Source organism: Triticum dicoccoides, chromosome 1A (assembly GCF_002162155.2).
Source record: "Triticum dicoccoides isolate Atlit2015 ecotype Zavitan chromosome 1A, WEW_v2.0, whole genome shotgun sequence".
Taxonomy (NCBI): Eukaryota; Viridiplantae; Streptophyta; class Magnoliopsida; order Poales; family Poaceae; genus Triticum; species Triticum dicoccoides.
In genome coordinates, this window is record NC_041380.1 from 504,641,893 (window position 1) to 504,661,916 (window position 20,024).

Consider the following 20,024-nt stretch of genomic DNA (forward strand, 5'->3'; position numbering starts at 1 on the left):
CCAGCTCGGCATTGGCTTAACAGCTTGCCAGTAGAATCAATTGGTTGTTGGGAGGACCTGGAAGCCGCATTCCTCGACAATTTCCAGGGCACTTATGTGCGACCACCAGATGCCGATGACCTAAGCCACATAATTCAGCAGCCAAAGCAATCGGCCAGACAATTCTGGACACGGTTCCTAACCAAGAAAAATCAAATCGTCGACTGTCCGGATGCAGAGGCCCTAGCAGCCTTCAAGCATAACATCCGTGACGAGTGGCTTGCACGGCACCTAGGACAGGAAAAGCCGAAATCTATGGCAGCCCTCACGACACTTATGACCCGCTTTTGCACGGGAGAAGACAACTGGCTAGCTCGCAGCAATAACATGACCAAGAGCCCTGGTAATTCAGATACCAAGGACCGCAGTGGCAGGTCGCGTCGCAACAAGCAAAAGCGCCGCATTAACGGCGACAATGCTGAGGATACGGCAGTTAATGTCAGATTCAAAGGCTCTAAACCCGGTCAACGGAAAAAGGCATTCCAAAGAAATACTCCGGGCCCGTCCAGTTTGGACCGAATACTCGACCGCTCATGCCAGATACATGACACCCCCGAAAAACCAGCCAATCACACCAACATGGATTGTTGGGTGTTCAAGCAGGTAGGCAAGTTAAATGCCGAAAGCAGAGACAAGGGGCTGCATAGCGATGACGAGGAGGAGCCCCTGCCGCTGAACAACAGTGGACAGAAAGGTTTTTCCCCACAAGTGCGGACGGTGAACATGATATACGCAACCCACGTCCGCAAGAGGGAGCGGAAGCGTGCGCTAAGGAACGTATACGCGATGGAGCCAGTCGCCCCAAAGTTCAACCCATGGTCTTCCTGCCCGATCACTTTTGATCGAAGGGACCACCCCATTAGCATCCGTCATGGCGGATTCACCGCATTGGTTCTAGACCCAATTATTGACGGATTTCACCTCACTAGAGTCCTTATGGACGGTGGCAGCAGCCTGAACCTGCTTTACCAGGATACAGTGCGGAAAATGGGCATCGATCCCTCGAGGACTAAACCCACTAAAACGACCTTTAAAGGCGTCATACCAGGTGTAGAGGCCAACTGTACAGGCTCGGTTACACTTGAAGTGGTCTTCGGATCTCCGGATAATTTCTGAAGCGAGGAGTTAATCTTCGACATAGTCTCGTTCCACAGTGGCTATCACGCACTGCTCGGGCGAACCGCATTTGCCAAGTTCAATGCGGTGCCGCACTACGCATACCTCAAGCTCAAGATGCCAGGCCCTCGAGGAGTCATCACGGTCAATGGAAACACCGAACGCTCTCTCCGAACGGAGGAGCATACGGCGGCTATCGCAGCGGAAGTACAAAGCAGCCTCTCAAGGCAATTCTCCAGTTCGGCCATTAAACGTCTGGACACCGTCAAGCGCGCCCGGAGTAACCTACAACAAGACCGCCTGGCATGTTCCGAGCAAGCGTAGCAATGCGGCCCCAACCCCAGCCCTCGCGAACTTGCGAAACCAGTGTTGCACGTACATAACTACGCTCTGGAAATACCATGGGCACAGGGGGAGGGGCACCATCACGGCACGCCCGAAACGCGGCTTAAACCACACTAGGGGCTGCCGATTTCTTAATTTTCTCTTATTTTCAGGACTCCACTCTTCGGAAGGCCTGTCCGGCAGTACAATTGTCGCACAAATGATACAACAACCAGGGGAGCAGAAAGCTACGCCACACTATGGAACTCTAAGGTGGTCTCTATAACGAGCAGTATACCTGTTTCACATACCATTCCGCAGCTCACCCCTGGAAAGGACATGTTAAATAGTCCCATCTTTTGCTTATTGCACTATTTGTATCGTTCTGCTTTGATCGCAGCTTTTTTAAATAAACAATGCATAGCTTCCGTCTATTATTGCATTACTCTTTTTTACGAATATATGTTCATTAATGACATGTTGCACCCGTACACTTTGGTACGGCCAGTACGCCAGGGGCTTAAGTACCCCACAATACGGTGTGAGAAGTTCGAACACTTTCACAAGTGCGGCACCCCGAACTTATAGCATTTATGCATCGGCTCTGAATCATGTCTTGGGTCAATAGTTGGGTTTGCCCAGCTCCTATGTTTTGGTACCTTACGTTCCCCTATATCGGCTAAGGTAGCACTAGGAGAACTACTATGATTGTGCCCCAGTTGAGCTGGGCTAAGCACCTCAGTAGAGAAAGCTAAAACTGACCGTCATGATGAGGCGATACCCGGTCGCTGTTCGAGAGGTTTTCGAGTCCCTAAAGACTTATGCCGCTTAGAGCGAGGAGTCGGCTTTGTCCGGCCTAGGCGTGGATAGCGCCCCGAACTCGGTCTTCCGAACACTAGGGGCTTCGCCGAAATTTAAAATTATAGAATTCTATGGCTAAGTGAGAGTGTTCAAGCATTATAGTCCGATTGCCTTGTTCGTTGTGTTGAGCGCCTCCCTCGAAGGACCCAAGAATGGGAAAAAGAGCGCTCATGTTTATCCCGAACACCCCAGCACTCGTGGCATGGGGGCAGAAGCCGACGACTCGCCATCTCTCAAATTTGATAAACGGCCGCACAGAAGGTAATATTTTAAATTCAAAAGCGTTGCTTAGCGCATATGAACAAGTTTTCAGCGTACAGGATCACGAATGCGAGTTTACTCAAAAATTACATCTTTGGAGCATTCATCCGCTATAAGGCGGGCACCCTTCAGGACGCCCTCATAATACGCTTCCGGGACACGATGCTCCTTGCCCGGCGGCGGCCCGTCCTTCACCAGCTTCTCCGCATCCATCTTGCCCCAGTACACTTTAGCACGGGCAAGCGCCCTACGGGCACCTTCGATGCAGACGGAGCGCTTGATTACTTCAAGCCATGGACAGGCATCCACCAGCCGCCTCACCATCCCGAAGTAGCTCCTAGGCAGAGCCTCTCCAGGCCAAAGCCGAACTATGAGGCCCTTTATGGCCTGTTCGGCCACCTTGTGGAGCTCGACCATTTGCTTCAGCTGGTTGCTCAAAGGCACCAGGTGTCCGGCCTCAGCATACTGAGACCAGAACACCTTCTCCGTCGAGCTCCCCTCCTCGGCTCGGTAGTAGGCGGCGGCATCAGACGCACTGCGGGGCAAATCTGCGAATGCTCCTGGAGAGCTCCAGACTCGGGTAAGTAACAAGTAATTCACTTTCACGTGCTTGCTTTGCATAATGAATGCCTTACCCGCCGCTACCTTCTTCATCGCTTCAATTTCTTGGAGGGCTTTCTGGGCTTTGGCCTTGGCAGACTTCGTGCTTTCGAGGGCTGCCGCAAGCTCGGACGCTTGCGTCTTTGAGTCAAGCTCCAAACTCTCGTGTTTTTTCACGAGAGCCTGGAGCTCTTTCTGCACCTCTTCCACCCGCGCCTCCTGCTTCCCTCTCTCTGTGCGCTCCGCGGCCGCTCTGTTTTCGGCCTCGGACAGCGCTTTCTTAAGGGTTGCCACCTCGGTCGTGGCCCCTATAATAGCACGTTGATCCTGTCATTTTTTGCAACCACATCTTCTCTATATACTTGCACAAGGTATTACTTACCTTCCTTCTCCTCAAGTTGCCTCTTGGCATGGCCGAGCTTGTTCTCGGACCGCGCGAGGTTTTGCTTCAGCGTATCCACCTCCGCAGTCAGTGCGGCGGAGGCCAGCAGCGAAGCCTGCATACGCATATTGACTTGATTATGTTAGACTCCTGCGAATGTTATTAGATCCTCTATTCGGCTTTTCTTTCCGAACGCCGAACAAGAGCATCAGGGGCTACTGTCTATGCGGTAATATTTTTACATATTCTTTACTTACCTCAAAGCCTGTTAGAATGCTGGCACAGGCTTTAGTCAATCCGCTCTTGGCGGACTGAACCTTCTGGATCACCGCACTCATAATAGTGCGGTGCTCCTCGTCCATGGAGGCGCCGTTAAGCACCTCTAGCAAATTGTCCGGTGCCTCCGGTTGGACGGAGGTCACCGGCTCGGTAGGCTTGCTCCTCTTGGAAGGAGGCTGCCTACCGAAGTCCGGAACCGTTGAAGGTTCCGGCGCGGTGTCCGGCTCAAGGCCGGACTCGGAGCCCTTGGGGGTTTTATCCCCTTTGCGCCTGGAGTCCGGGAGGTCGCCTTGCGGCGCCTCCGGGACCACCTCCTCCTGGCTTGGAACCTGTTGGGATAGCACCTCGGCGTCGTCCGTAAGGTGGGGGGAAGTAGCGGGCGGAAGTGAATTCACGTCCGACGAATCCAGGGAGCCGCTCGACGACTCGTCGAGCCCGGCCTTGGGCGGACTGCATAGTCATATTCGGCGTAAGGAGGAGTTGTGCAAGAAAGGAACACTATGAATTGCTCTGGTGTCCGAATACTTACGATCTCGCCAGGGGCTTGGCCATGTGCGGCCACTCCTCTTCGCCGTCGTCGGCGTTGGTGGAGTAGTCCAGAGGAAGGGTCTTCCCCTTCTTGGACCCTTCGGCCTCCCCAGTTGGGGCGGCCTTCCTTTTCTTCCCTCCCCCCCCCCCCCCGCTAGAGGGGGAGAGGTCTCTTCTTCCTCCTCCTCGTCTTCACGGGAGGAGTGCATCTTGGAGTCGTCGGATGATAAATCCGACACCTCCAGGCGCCGGGCACTCTTTCGAGTCCCCTTGGCCTTCTTCTTGGCCTTCGTCTCCAGCACCACATAGGGTGCCGGAACCAGCAGCTTTGCCAAGCGAGCGTCCGCTGGCCCTTCGGGCAAAGGAGCCGGACAGTTGATCTGTCCGGACGTCTCCTGCCAATCCTGTCAAAGGTAAGGGAGCTTAGATCTCGCATGGAGTCAAACTATGAAAAACTAATACCCTGTAAAAGGTAAAAACAGCTTACCGCACTAGCGTGACACTGCGTGCTAAATCCGCGATCCTCGGTAGCGAATGCGGGGGCCTCGGCGCCCTTGAAAAGCACCTTCTAGGCATCTTTGTACGTCGTGTCGAAGAGCCTGCTCAGAGTTCGGTGCTGCGCCGGGTCGAACTCCCACAGGTTGAAAGCCCGTTGTTGACATGGGAGGATCCGGTGGATGAGCATAACCTGGACTACGTTGGCAAGTTTGAGCTTCTTGTCCACCAGGGTTTGGACGCATGTTTGGAGTCCGGTCAGCTCTCCTTTTTTACCCCACGACAGGCCCGTCTCTTTTCCAGGAGGTGAGCCGCGTAGGGGGTCTAGATCGGAACTCGGGGGCTGCGACCCATTCAGGGTCGCGCGGCTTGGTGATGTAAAACCACCCCGATTGCCACCCCTTTAGGGTCTCCACGAAGGAGCCCTCGAGCCATAGGACTTTGGGCATCTTGCCTACCATGGCGCCTCCGCACTCCGCCTGGGTGCCGCGCACCACCTTCGGCTTGACATTGAAAGTCTTGAGCCATAGGCCAAAATGGGGGCAGATGCAGAGGAAAGCCTCGCACACGACGATAAACGCCGAGATGTTGAGGACAAAGTTCTGGGCCAAATCGTGGAAATCCAGGCCATAGTAGAACATGAGCCCTCGGACAAATGGGTGAAGAGGGAAGCCCAGTCCGCGGAGGAAATGGGGGAGGAACACCACCCTCTCATGGGGCCTAGGGGTGGGGATGAGCTGCCCCTCTTCGGGAAGCCGGTGCGCAATGTCGTTAGACAAGTATCCGGCCTTCCTCAGTTTTTTGATGTGTCCCTCCGTGACGGAGGAGACCATCCACTTGCCCCCCGCTCCGGACATGGCTGGAGAAGGTTGAGGTGGGTGTGCGGACTTGGGCGCTGGAGCTCGAGTGCGCGGAAATGGATAGGCAAAGGAGGAAGAAGGCGTGGATGAAAAGGTGGATCCTTATCCCCTTATATGGGCGGACGCGACTATGCGTCCCCACCAGCCTGGTAAAACTCGCTTATCTCCCAAGCGTCGTAATCAATGGCGCGGTTGGGTTACCCACGCCCGTATTGATGAGAATCCCGAAATAAGGGGACACGATCTCTGCTTTGACAAGACGTGCCAAGGAAACTGCCTCGCTAAACGAGCTGAGGTGGGACAGTAAAACGATTCGAATAAAGACTTGGCCATGGTGTGATGTCACGCTACGGAATATGTTAGCGGATTAGATTTGTGTAAATATTATTCTCTCTATGGCAATATGTGGAAACTTATTTTGCAGAGCCGGACACTACCTTTGTGTTCAAAATCTTCTATGAAGTACTTGGAGGACGAACCCGCCTTGCAATGTCGAAGACAATCCGCGCGCCGGACTTGTCGTCATTGAAGCCTGGTTCAGGGGCTACTGAGGGAGTCCTGGATTAGGGGGTGTCCGGATAGCCGGACTATACCTTCGGCCGGACTCCTAGACTATGAAGATACAAGATTGAAGACTTCGTCCCGTGTCCAGAAGGGACTTTCCTTGGCGTGGAAGGCAAGCTTGGCGATACGGATATGTAGACCTCCTACCATTGTAACCGACTCTGTGTAACCCTAGCCCTCTCCGGTGTCTATATAAATCGGAGGGTTTTAGTCCGTAGGACGAAGAACAATCATACCATAGTCTAGCTTCTAGGGTTTAGCCTCCTTGATCTCGTGGTAGATCTACTCTTGTACTACCCATATCATCAATATTAATCAAGCAGGAGTAGGGTTTTACCTCCATCGAGAGGGCCCGAACCTGGGTAAAAACATCGTGTCCCTTATCTCCTGTTATCATCCGCCTAGACGCACAGTTCGGGACCCCCTACCTGAGATCCGCCGGTTTTGACACCGACAGGGAGCCTTTTACCCACGTACATGCCATGATCGGGGGCACCAAAGCTAGCTATTGGTTTCGGTCCTTGGTCCCTTTAGCGCCACCTATATAAAGAGCATGTCGTACCCCTTTGGGAGACACACATGTGTATGGGTTATACCCAGAACTACAAACCACCAATCCTAAAAAAAAGGTGCTTAAGGTGATCAGAAGACCGACTACCACCGTCGGCCACCGCAAGGTCAGTATGTCGCCGTCCTGCTTCCCTTCTTCCCAGCCATGTCCTCACTACCGAAGATCCCAAGGAGCAAGCATGGGTTGCTGCTAATGGACCCAACCGATTCTGGTTAGTAATCTTTCACATATGTTTAGGTGTTCTAATCATGAGATTAAGATATACGGAAATAATTTGCTACACATGGTGGTAGCTACACATGCCCTCAATATTTATCTAATGTTTTAATGTTAATCCTAAATGAATTATGCTACCAGTATTGTCATATCATAAAACTAGCACATGTTCCCCATGTACCACTTATGCGGTGAGCTATGGTGTTCGATTCGCTTTGGCCTATCCAGGAGGTTAGCCCTCTAGTCCTTCGACGGCGGAAAAGAAGTTTGTTCATTTCATGTGGTATCAGGCAACCGACAGAAATTTGTCCACAATTGAGGGATGGTGGACATGTCCCCCGACACCTAGCATGCCCGATCAGCGTTATGTTGCACCCCGCCATGTAGATTACTACTACTCCCTCAATTCCAATGAATAAGGTGGGCTCGTATCCTGAAATTCAACTTTGTGCATAAATTAGACCAATCAAACATAGATTATGGCCTGTTTGTTTGGGCTTTTTCCTGACTTTTCCACTTCAGCTTAAAAGCCAAAAAAACTCCTATTTAGAGGCTTTTGGCTTTGACTTTTAGCTTATACCATCATATAACAATATTGAGTCATAAGTCAAAAGCTGAAGCCAAAAGCGCCTATTTAGGAGTTTTTTGGCTTTCAAGTCGAAGTGGAAAAGTCAGGAAAAAGCCCAAACAAACGGGCCTATATGTAAATATATACCGTTGAATTCGTTTTGAGAATAAGTTTTCGATGATGTAATTTTGAAGTCACAAATATATTATATTGATCTAATTTATGATCAAAGTTGGACTTTGGAAACGTGCATGTTTTATTCATTGGAATGGAGGGAGTACATGATGTTTAACATACAAAGAAGAAAGAATGAAACTGGCTACTCTGCTCTCTGGACATTCGCCATAACGTGCACTCATGCGCTCCATGAGTTAGAAGTAATAGCCTTGCAGGGAGCTACTGTTGTATAGTTCAAGTGGTAGCTAGAAAACTGTTGACGCTGTGCAACTTGTGTTGCACACCAAAAGGTGGCCTCCACTTCGTGGAGCTTCGGTTTTCGTTTCTGTTCTTTTGATTGCTAGTATATGGTCCACTATGGAGCTTCGGGATCTGGACTGCTGAACGAAAGAATATCACTGCTAACCCGGCTACTAGTGTTCAGATGCACTGTACGACTGGTAACTCCCCATGATCCAAGGTTCCAAACGGCGCCATCATGATCAAAGCTAGTCTGATTCTGATTGGGGAACACAGATTTGGAGTATATTCCAGTTATATCTGTTGAAATATATTGTCCACCTTCCTTCATCAGTTCGGACTTTTGAATGAGTTGGATGATGCATGAATTTAACATGGTATCCAAGCTAAAAGGTCTTGAGTTCAAAGATCCTGCCAACGTAGTATTAAATAAAATTATTTTGCGGCCTACATCAATCCCATATTTAAGTACTAAAATAGCCTAGACGTAGGATTAAAATATATTATCCACCTTTCTTCATCAGTTCGGATTTTTGGAAGAATTGACTGATGCATGAATTCAACAATATCTAACCACTACTGCTCCACAATCAAATCATTCCCAGGAATCCATACCGTTTAGAAAAATTAGATACTTGATGACAACTCTGGACGCCGAAGCGTACCAGTGATTGCCAGGTAAACTTCGGCACAACTGCTCCGCGGATGCTGAGAAAATCGACGGTGCGTGCTCCTCGACCTCGAGTCTCAGTCAAGGTCAGCAAAACCCGGTCTACGAATTGCGCTCCTCCGTAAACATCTTCCCGTCCCCTACCATTTAATTTCCCTTTTCTGGCGTTCTAGTCGGTCTCAAGTCTCAACTGGTCGCACCTTATCACCAACCATCTCATACTGGGGTTGACGGGAGAAATGGACATATTTTTTTTTGGAAAAGGGGGTTTACCCCGGCCTCTGCATCAGATCGATGCATACGGCCTCTCTTATTAATGAAATAAAGAGGTTCAGAACATAAGTCTTACAAACAAATGAAAAAAGGTAGCACGTAGCTCACACAGAGCAACGACTAAAAGACACAAACGGGAAAAGCCACAAACCGGCTGGCATAATATCAGGTAGGTAAACTAGATGCCTATCCTATTACATGATCGCCATCCAAACCGGTTGAAGATATCCCGCGCAACCGTCTCCCACCGGACAGATCCAGTAACCAAACGCTCCCTGGCCTCCGTCGGAGTGAGTAAGGACCAAGTACGGATCAGCGCCGTAGCCCGGAACAACACCTGCAAAAAATGAGTATTTGATGTCCTGTTAAAAACCAAGTCATTCCTGCAGTTCCAAATTGCCCATAATAACGCACATACTCCTACACGAATTTGTCTGGCTGTTTCGGGCTCCGTCCCGAGCAACCACGCCCCAAAAAGTGTGTTTACCGATCTCGGTGGAGTAATATTAAAGGCAATTTGCACGGTGCGCCACAACCCTTGTGCCAACGGGCAATCAAAAAATAAATGTTTGATAGACTCATCCCGATCACAGAAGCTACACCTAGTAGATCTTGTCCAGTTGCGCTTAACTAGATTGTCCTTTGTAAGAATTACCTGTTTATGCACAAACCACATAAACACTTTAATCTTCAAAGGAACCTTAACGTTCCAGACTACATTGGACGTAGGTATCACGGATGAATTAATGATATCAAGATACATAGACTTGACCGTGAACACCCCAGTTCTAGTTAGCTTCCAATACAACTGGTCGGGCTGAGGATTTAGCTGCACCTCCATCAGCCTACGGACCAAGTGAAGCCATGCTTCCCATCTCGGTCCAGCAAGCACTCTTCTAAACTGGATGTTAAGGGGAATCGTCTGCATTACTGTGGCCACAAGGGCATCCCTATGCTGAACAATACGATACAGCGCTGGATACTGAGAAGCCAGAGGCGTGTCACCCAGCCACGTATCCTCCCAGAATCGCGTATCAGCTCCATTACCAACAATACATTTCGTTCTGTTAAAGAAAGTGGATTTAGCCCTCATTAGCCCTTTCCAGAACGGCGAGTCTGTAGGTCTCATAGTGACTTGGGATAAAGTCTTTGAGTACAGATATTTACTCCGTAAAATCTGCGCCCATGTTGCCTCTGTCTCAGAAGACAGCTTAAACAGCCACTTACTCAGGAGGCTAAAAATGGACATATTTGGGTCTATATTTTTTTGCTTTTGAGATTCTCCTCGACCGAGTGCGCGAGTAGTTGACGAAGCAGGGCACACAGACAGACAGAGACAATCCCAAGTCTTGAAACGAAACGACTCACTTATATTGTTTTCTTGGGAAGAAATCAAGACATGTCACATCTGAAGGAAGAAGAGAAGGAGAAGGAGATATAAATAAGGGATGAAAAATGCACCACGCAACACGCCACGTCCTATGGGCCGTTCGTGCCTGCCCGGGTTGACCCGGAGGCTCCCCCTCGTTCGCTGCTTCATGCGCATCACCAACCCGGCAACCCGTACACCATAATCGTACTACCCCCCACTTGATTAGTTAACTGTTGCCAGTAACTAAACAGTACGCAAATGTACTACAAACAAATCGTGGGTATAGTGAGGACATGAAGGGCCGTCACGAAGAGGTAAGAGCAACTCCAACGCAAAGACCTAAACGGACACGGATTTTGTCTTCTTTTTGTTCGTTTGGGTCATTTGTCCGTCTAGTGAACATAGGATGGACAAGGGCGGACTGTGGATGTATCCAACGCACAGCCCTCGAGCAGACAGAATTGACCGTTATGGACAGAGTTGAATGCAGCAGCCAATGCCTGGGAGTCAGCAGCGAAGCTCGTCGACGGCACCCCCACCCTGGCGAACCCCAGGTTGGAGCGGAACTCGTCGAAATCAGCCTTCTTATCAGCGAAGCTCAAACCGAAAACCCTCTCTAAGGTGGAGCCTAGTTGCAGTTGTCATTCAAAGAATAAATGGGAATCCAAATCCACTTTTAGGAATATAGATGAAGTCTCGCCGGCTGTGGCTGCCTTTTCCCGGCGTCGAGGAGTTGCAGCGTGGCCTGTTTGCTCCGGCCTCGCTTGGGCTTGTTGTGCTCGTTGCCGAAGCATCTCGAGAATGACCTGAGGGGCTTGTGGAGGAAGTTGGTGAGGACGACGTGGAGGTGGAGGAGGCAGTCAGGCCGGCGCTGCTGCTGCTTGGATTCGGATTCGGGGAGGTCGAGGTGGTCGAGCATGGCGGTAGGCGAGCTCCTGCTTGATGCCCTGGAGGCGTCCATGGCGACGGCGTGGCGAGAGGATGCTGAGGACGACGGGGGCCGGCGGAACGCGAAGACCGGTGAGGGGCGGCGGATCCGCGCGGGACCGGATGGATCTGGACGGCCGGCGCCGAATCCAGGCAACGACGGACGGGGTTGGTGCGGCGGCGCAGGAGCTCGGGACGAGCGGGCGGCGGCGCGAGAGCTGGGACGAGCGGGGACGGCGCTATGCTCCGATCGGAGGCTGAATCGCTAGTGCGGGTTGCTGATGTGTGGGACCAGGCCGGACACGAGAGGACACGAGCAAGCGACGAGAGTGTTCACTTTTGTCCGTGAGGATTCATTTATGGCTCAAATTTGGGTTTAGTTTAGGTCCGAATGGACAACAAACGAACAACCGACGGACGCTTTTCTGTATGGATGACCCAAACGGAGAACATGGATCTCTTCGTTGGAGTTGCTCTAAAAAATATTTAAAAAATCGCTGGTCTGTAAATGACGTGTGGGGTCGGGGGCCACGTGCAATTGACCAGCAATTGACACGTCGGACAGATATTCTTGATCTGATTGAACGTTTTCAACTGGATGATCGATCCTATTAAACGCGAGCGCGCGGGCTGCCTCGCTGGTTGCCAAGCAGCGGGCCACCAGACTCGCGTCTCCTCTCCCCCGGCACCGGCACCGCACAAAGCGCGCGCGGTCGAGAGAGATGGCGTACGCGGCGGGCTCGCCGGCGGTGCCGGACTGGCTGAACAAGGGCGACAACGCGTGGCAGCTGACGGCGGCGACGATGGTGGGCATCCAGTCCATGCCGGGCCTGGTCGTCCTCTACGGCAGCATCGTGAAGAAGAAGTGGGCCGTCAACTCGGCCTTCATGGCGCTCTACGCCTACGCCTCCTCGCTGCTGGTGTGGGTGCTGGTGGGGTTCCGCATGGCGTTCGGCGAGCGGCTGCTGCCCTTCTGGGGCAAGGCCGGCGTGGCGCTGTCGCAGGACTACCTCGTCGGCCGCGCCAAGCTGTCGGCGACGGAGCGCGGGAGCACGCCGCTGGTGGAGCCCTTCTACCCGGAGGCGACGCTGGTGCTGTTCCAGTTCGAGTTCGCGGCCATCACGCTCATCCTGCTGGCGGGCTCCGTGCTGGGCCGCATGAACATCAAGGCCTGGATGGCCTTCACGCCGCTCTGGCTCATGCTCTCCTACACCGTCGGCGCCTTCAGCCTCTGGGGCGGCGGCTTCCTCTACCACTGGGGCGTCATCGACTACTCCGGCGGCTACGTCATCCACCTCTCCTCCGGCATCGCCGGCTTCACCGCCGCCTACTGGGTACGTGCGCAGCTTCCTTCCTTACCTCCCCTCCATGTCAGTTCGGCCGCCGGTGCTCCGGCGGCGTCTCGATCGGGTTCGGCTAACGTGTTAGGTGGTAGCAGCCAGTCGTTGCTAGCCAAGTAGTTTGACCCAGCACAGCGATGTGGACTCCTCGTTGGGATGCCATTGCCGTTGCCATGCCACCGCGGGAATACACATGACAGCACAGAGTAAAAGTACAGCTACAGTTCTACCGATGCCTGGACCGGAAATTTTCTGGGGTAGATACATGTTCTTCAAAGTAACGTTGGAAGATTTCTAAAAATAAGCCGTGTCGGAAGAAATTAGCGCGAGTCGTTGTAGACTTTCTTTGCTTTCTTTGGGCGGTCACATGATACGAGCACAAGTATTTCGGTGATAGCTGCAGGCACCCGGAAAAGGGGTCCAAGAAAACCGCTTTGCCTCATGGAACGTGTGAACCGGTTGGACCGCGTCGTTGGCTTCGGCTGGCCTCTGCCCGTGGGCGCTCGCGCGGCGTCGTTGATGGCAACTTGAACTAGTACTGGACGGAACGCCCAATTTTTTAATCTCTGGCGGGTCACGGTTACACCGGCTGCAAATATCCAGCGTCGCTGTCTCTCGCGTTATCCAACTTGTTGGTGTGGCACCCGCGTTGTGTACTTGTGTTCATCGACTATTGTACAAATTCACAATTGGTTCTTCTTCCTTCACGAAGAACTCACAATTAAGTCGCTCCTGAAAAACTACGGAGTATGGTGAACTAGCTAAGTTTGTTTCTGGATTTTTTTTAGTAAGATTCGGTCGAACAATCCCGTTATGTCAAACTGTGAGTCGATTTCATTTCGCACCATGTTGTGGCTGGCAGGTGGGACCGAGGCTGAAGAGCGACCGGGAGCGGTTCTCCCCGAACAACATCCTGCTCATGATCGCCGGCGGCGGGCTGCTGTGGATGGGGTGGGCCGGGTTCAACGGCGGCGCGCCCTACGCCGCCAACATCACGGCGTCCATCGCCGTGCTCAACACCAACGTCAGCGCGGCGACGAGCCTCCTCACCTGGACCTGCCTCGACGTCATCTTCTTCGGCAAGCCGTCCGTCATCGGCGCCGTCCAGGGCATGATGACCGGCCTCGTCTGCATCACCCCCGGCGCAGGTACCAAACATCTCATTGCAGGCAGCACGTACGGATCACAGGAGTAGGCGGAGTTTTCGTCGCTCAATCAATGTGTTGTCGTGGAGTACTACTAGCACAAAAAAGTCAAATAGACAGCTCGTAGAGTACGCTAACAAGTCCACACCAACGTAACAACAGTAGTTCATTGTGTTTTGACATGAAATTTCTTCATTAATCTACGTACAGGGCTGGTGCAGACGTGGGCGGCCGTGGTGATGGGCATCTTCGCGGGCAGCGTGCCGTGGTTCACCATGATGATCCTGCACAAGAAGTCGGCGCTGCTGATGAAGGTGGACGACACGCTGGCCGTCTTCCACACGCACGCCGTGGCGGGGCTCCTCGGCGGGGTCCTCACGGGGCTCCTGGCCACGCCGGAGCTGATGATGATGGAGTCGTCGGTGCCGGGGCCCAAGGGCGCCTTCTACGGCGGCGGCATCAAGCAGGTGGGCAAGCAGCTGGCCGGCGCGGCGTTCGTGATCGTGTGGAACCTCGTGGTCACCACGCTCATCCTGCTCGGCATCGGGCTGTTCGTGCCGCTGCGGATGCCCGACGACCAGCTCATGATCGGCGACGACGCCGCGCACGGGGAGGAGGCCTACGCGCTGTGGGGCGACGGCGAGAAGTTCGACGCCACGCGGCACGACGTGTCCAGGGGCGCCGGCGGCGAGAGGGAGATGGGCACCGCGGAGCAGCGGCTCGCCGGCATGGGAGCCAGGGGCGTCACCATCCAGTTGTAGGAGGGTATCCAACGAGGAAGGCTCTGTACTGTTAATTCTTCTCGTAGGACTGTAGGAATAGTTATGCTTTTAACTGCAGAGTGTGAGAGCCTCCTGTGTAGATTGCTGATGTCATGTTGGCTGTTGCGACATAGTAATATTATTTTTCCGAGTAAAGTGTAGGAAATCACCGGTTTGAATGCTGGGTTTGCGGAAAACAATATGTCATGTTTTTGTTGCAGAAAACACCGTGTCTTCTGTAATGGTTTTGCAAAAACCATTGATTGATGGATCAGGCTTTGTTAAGTGGATTTATGACAGGTGGGATCTGTTTTTTGCCTACCTGGCACTGGCAGCCGTCCCGACAGCCGTTAGATGCGCTGCTCGGGCCATCTATATTTCCTTCCCGCTTGCGCCGCATCCGCATTCCCCCCTCCTTCTCCCTTCCCGCTTCTTCCCGCTCCCACCCCCCCTCGCACTACGCAGATGGGTACCCCGGCGAAACCAGGCGGTGCTGACGGCGGCGGGCCACCCGGCAGTGGCGCCAACGACGCGGATCCCGAGCCATATGAGCTTTGCGGGAGCTTGAACCCTAGCAAGGCGACGGAGAATGTGGAGCTGCAATATTCAGTGGAATACGTGATGGCCAGAGCCTTCGTCGCGACGGTGAAGGTCAATCCGACAAACCACCATATCGCGTCATCCTTCGGCGGTGTATAGTAAGATCCCCCTCCCCTTCTCCATTCCTTTATCTCATCCCTATTGATCCGTTACTAGGGTTAGGATAACAATTGCATATTGTTGGGCCTAGGGTTTGTTATCGCTATGATTTTTTTGTGAAATTAGGTGATTAAGTTGAAATTAGGTGATGTTTGTGTGTTATTTAGTTAAAATTAGGTGTTGTCTAACCCTATGGTTGGGTGTGCTATGTCAAATTAGTTGTTGTTAAAATGCTCTCTAATTAACCAACGCATTTTATTCTACCGTGTTTGTTTATGGTTTTTTAATGTGCCAAAGCTTTAATTAACCAAAGTGGGGGTTAGTGTACTATGTTGCTTTGTATTGCACTGTTTTCTAATTAACCCAAAGCTTTGTATTGCTCTGTTTTCTTGTTGTTCTGCTTTTTAGGAAGTGTTCTAATTAAACACTTATACTGCACTGCTATGTTAATTTTATTATTTGCGGTTTGGATGATGAGTTTTGTGAATTGAGGACGCATTTCCATGACAGAGACAATCTCAAGAGAACTATGATGTTGTCATACGATACATCATATTTTACAATCTAGTAGCACTGATAGAGACTGAAGGATATGTTTTGAGGGATTACATGTACTATGTAAAGGATCCAGGCCGAGGGATAGAAGGAACGGAAGAAATATGGGATGATGACAGGCTGGGGGGAAATTTCAACCACAATCATGCAGAAGCAGAAGATCTTGAATGTGACAGTTCTTAGGGCCAATTTCCCAAAATCTACACATATAAACAACAATGCTAATGTTATTGAGTGGCAAATCCCTCTGCAGGAAGTTAGAGATCCCCAACTGTATCAGGTAGATCAAGAAGGAGTTTAGTTCAATGCACATCGTGTAGATGTAGCAGCAGAAAATTCAGATGCAGCAGCAAAACAGCAGCCAATGCCAATACAGTTTCAAACACAAAATAGCACAAACAATTCAGAGGAGCAATTGCAAAAAGAAGAATTTATGGAGGAGAAAAGGAGAAAGGAAAATGCAATGTTCAGGAAGAATAAGAAAGGAAAATAGAAGGCCACTCTTTTGAAAAGGAATCTGCAGTTATGGACAATGAAGAGGACAGTGATGATGACAATTTGATATAATATGGTGATATCCTTGATAGGCTTGAGGAAATGAAGAGACGGAGGAATGATCCATTACTACATTATGAAGGGGATACATATGTTGAGGAGATGTGTGAGACAGAGGAGGAGGAGGAACTGTATGAGCAATCGGGTGAAGAAGAGGATGATGATGATCAAGAGGAGTAGAAATTGGAGGAAGAGGATCAAGAGGGTGGGCAAGATCTGTAGACGAAGAAAAAGGACAAGAGACACAAAAAAAAGCCAACAAGTAGATCACATGGAAGTATAGAGCACTTGTGTGAGAAGGACCGGTACCATCATCTGACGAGGACAGGAAACCTCTGGACTTGTGTCTGGAAGATGATGATGGTGCCGGACAATGGCATATGTGTTTCTCGGTAGTAGGAAGAGCAGAGCAAAGAAGATTAAACCAAGGATATAGTATGATGAGGAGAGATCTCACCCAGATAAGCAATTTGTGAAGCATCTTTGCTTCCTTGACGTGTACCTGTATTTTGATGTGATTTTCAGTGCTGGGGCGTCTGAAACTTGATGTGCGCCTTTTTCTAAATATTTTTTTACTAAAAAAAGAGTACACCTTAAAAACCAGGCAAGGCATCGGTTCCTGGTTTTTTCAGTCGGACAACCGGTCTGGTCCATTTTCAAAAACTATGGATGAGAGAATGGAAAATTGGTCATTTGCCCCGCCGCCCTATGTTTTCAGTGCCCATATGTCCGACACCTGACACGGCGTCGCAAGAGACTTGGCACAGCAGGGCGCAACCCCTAGCCCGGATGTCTCACTAGCGACTTGGACGTGCAGCACCTAATATGTTTGTGCAAAAATATTTGACTGGAAAATTTGGTCATAGCTCTAGCGGGCGGACGTCTGGCTTGCTGCCCGGATGTCGGGCGCCTAAAACAGTTTGCTGAAATTTTGGCTATTTCCCTCCTTATGGTCAGCACTGGAGCAACCTATAGTTGCTTGTCGGAGTTGATGTTCCCATTTTTATCATCACGAGTGTGTAAGAGTTGAGTTGTTTGTTGCAAGCCTCCGTTGGAGTGAGATAATTGTTTCCCAGAAAGGCCACTACTATTCTTCCCCTCCCGCAACTTCATTTTTCGGGACTCTCGGGCAGCCGGTGAGCTCGCCGGACATGGGGAAGACATGTCCTGGGAAAATAGGCACTGCCGCGGCCGACGATCATTTAGACCGGGTTAAAAACTTTAGCCCGCTATAGTTTAGTTGTGTTGAAAATGTAACAATTTTGGCCTTTAGATGAAAATCATCCGGTTTGCATGAAATTCGTTCGGTTTGTTTCAAATCCTATTGGATGGCCGGCTCTCGCATCATTGTCTGACGTGTCCGCGAACAAATACCATTTTCGTTAGGGTTTTCCATTGGAGTTGCCCTTAGACTTACCAAATAAAATTGGTGGGTATTACCCGTCCCCGTCCGCTCCACCTCACAATTTTCATAATTTTTTATCTTGATCTAAAGATTCACATGAAATAAAATTTTCAATGCCAAATTTTACTTTTCATTTTCTTCAAATTTTCTTTTGTCCCTAGAACTAGGTTGCCTAGTTAAGAAAACTTTGTGGAATTACCTTGCTCAGAAAAACAATGTTTTCTCAAAAACACACACACACACACACACACAATATTTTGGTAAAATCGACGGGGACCGGACAGACTCCGTGCCGTTCCTAGTTCGCGCCATTGTGTGCACCAGCGCGAAAACATCGCGCCCCGCCCACAGCCCAAAACTTTGGCGCCGGCGGCCATTCCCGCAATCGGCGCCTCCCGCCAGGTCATCGATCCGCGGCATCCGTCCCCCGGATCGCAATCTCAACCGTGCATTCCATCTGCATCGAACGGCAGCAACGCGCCTCCTCCCACCTCTCGTCCACCTTAAAATCCCCTCCCCACATCCGGCAAATCTCACAACACAATTCACCACCGCTCCTCAACCTCCTCCGTCCGCTCGCAGCTCGAACCAAGGAGAGACCGTCAGCCATGTCCGGCCGCGGCAAGGGAGGCAAGGGGCTCGGCAAGGGCGGCGCCAAGCGCCACCGGAAGGTGCTGCGCGACAACATCCAGGGCATCACCAAGCCGGCGATCCGGCGCCTCGCTCGGAGGGGCGGCGTGAAGCGCATCTCCGGCCTCATCTACGAGGAGACCCGCGGCGTGCTCAAGATCTTCCTCGAGAACGTCATCCGCGACGCCGTCACCTACACGGAGCACGCCCGCCGCAAGACCGTCACCGCCATGGACGTCGTCTACGCGCTCAAGCGCCAGGGCCGCACCCTCTACGGCTTCGGCGGCTAGGCTCTTCCTCGCCACCCCACTGCAGATCCCGAAAGTTTGATGATACCGCGACTTGTGTAGTTCGCTAGTTCCTCTGTAGTTCGCTATTTCCTCTGTATTTCGTACTGAATCGTGGAGCAAAGTTATTCGCAGTTTGTTAGAAATCAAACATGTCTCTGAAATACCTTGTCTCTGACTTTGTTCTGCTGCATTTCTGTTACGTAAAATTGTACTATCTTCTGTGATGCAAAATTGTGTGTGCTTGGGAGTTGGATTGTTTTGCTATTCTTTTACCAGGAGCCCCTGACGGATTGCATTTGCTTGCGGAATAGTTAGTGCATGGCCAAATCAGGAACATCAGTTGCCCCGTTTCTGCTATTTTATCTGATGCATTTGTACCAGGCATCATTTATGATTGTTCTGTGTTGCAACAATGTGTTTAATTAAGGTTGGGATTAGTCTGTATTTCATACATCGATTTCTAGATTGATTTGCTATGCCACTTGCTCTGTGCAAACCATCATGTGTTTCCTGTTAATCAAATGTCACTTTGCTCTATTTCTGCTGTTTTTTTGGTTACTGCAGTAATACTTCATCTGATGCATCAAACATTTTGGCCGTGGCAAAAAAAAAGGGCAGCCCCAATGCATGTAGCTCCCGCTTGCGCAGGGTCTGGGGAAGGGTCCGACCACTTTGGGTCTATTGTACGCAGCCTTTCCTTACATTTTTGCAAGAGGTTGTTTCTAGGACTTGAACCCGTGACCTCATGGTCACAAGGCAGCAGCTTTACCACTGCACCAAGGCTCCCCTTCACATTTTGGCCGTGGCAGCAACAACTTAATCCTTCAGCTTATATTAACTAGCTTATCAACATAATTCTCCATCTTCATTTTCCTAATATCATATGATGCTCTAGATTAGGGGAGTTTAGTGACAGAATAATTTATCTTAAAACCTGGGAAGATCAGTTCTTACTTGATGCGTTTACTGTATTAGCAGGAATGAAAAACAGTTAGAGCAATGACCCGTGAATCCTAGAATCCTACAGAAGCGAACACCAGCGAGCAATGAAAAATGATAATAGTAGTGATACATTGCATTGGGTCAAGTTTCTTGTAGATTATATTTATTTAACAAGAACAATTCAGATGAAGGAAGAATAATTTGTCCTTGGAAGACATTTTACAGCAATGCAGCAATTTCTTTCTTTCTTGAAGGAGCAAGTTTATCCAAGTTGAGATTGATATCCACAGTGAATTAGTGACTGAAGAAGTCTGTTCCTTGCAGAATAACCAAAGACGATAAAAAATTTCATAGACACATTACACTATCCCAATGCAAT

General features: G+C 50.7%; 2 protein-coding genes across 2 annotated transcripts; both read left to right on the top strand.

The window, feature by feature from the left end:
• Positions 1-11,973: 11,973 nt before the first annotated feature.
• Positions 11,974-14,811, top strand: LOC119283430 (ammonium transporter 2 member 1-like). Its single transcript, XM_037562987.1, has 3 exons — positions 11,974-12,657; positions 13,526-13,811; positions 14,019-14,811. Exons 1-3 carry the CDS (start codon positions 12,046-12,048, stop codon positions 14,567-14,569), a joined length of 1,449 nt encoding a protein of 482 aa, XP_037418884.1. The 5' UTR covers positions 11,974-12,045; the 3' UTR covers positions 14,570-14,811.
• A 3,514-nt stretch (positions 14,812-18,325) lies between these two features.
• On the top strand, positions 18,326-18,953 carry LOC119283441 (histone H4). The gene has a single exon (XM_037562997.1). The coding sequence runs from the start codon at positions 18,392-18,394 to the stop codon at positions 18,701-18,703; it is 312 nt and encodes a 103-aa protein (XP_037418894.1). The 5' UTR covers positions 18,326-18,391; the 3' UTR covers positions 18,704-18,953.
• The last annotated feature ends 1,071 nt before the right edge of the window (positions 18,954-20,024 follow it).

Coding starts and splice junctions, on each gene's coding strand:
- LOC119283430 (XM_037562987.1), top strand. CDS start 12,046: ATGGCGTACGCGGCGGGCTCGCCGGCGGTGCCGGACTGGCTGAACAAG. Junction 12,658..13,525: donor GCTTCACCGCCGCCTACTGG/GTACGTGCGCAG, acceptor TGTGGCTGGCAG/GTGGGACCGAGGCTGAAGAG. Junction 13,812..14,018: donor CTGCATCACCCCCGGCGCAG/GTACCAAACATC, acceptor ATCTACGTACAG/GGCTGGTGCAGACGTGGGCG.
- LOC119283441 (XM_037562997.1), top strand. CDS start 18,392: ATGTCCGGCCGCGGCAAGGGAGGCAAGGGGCTCGGCAAGGGCGGCGCC.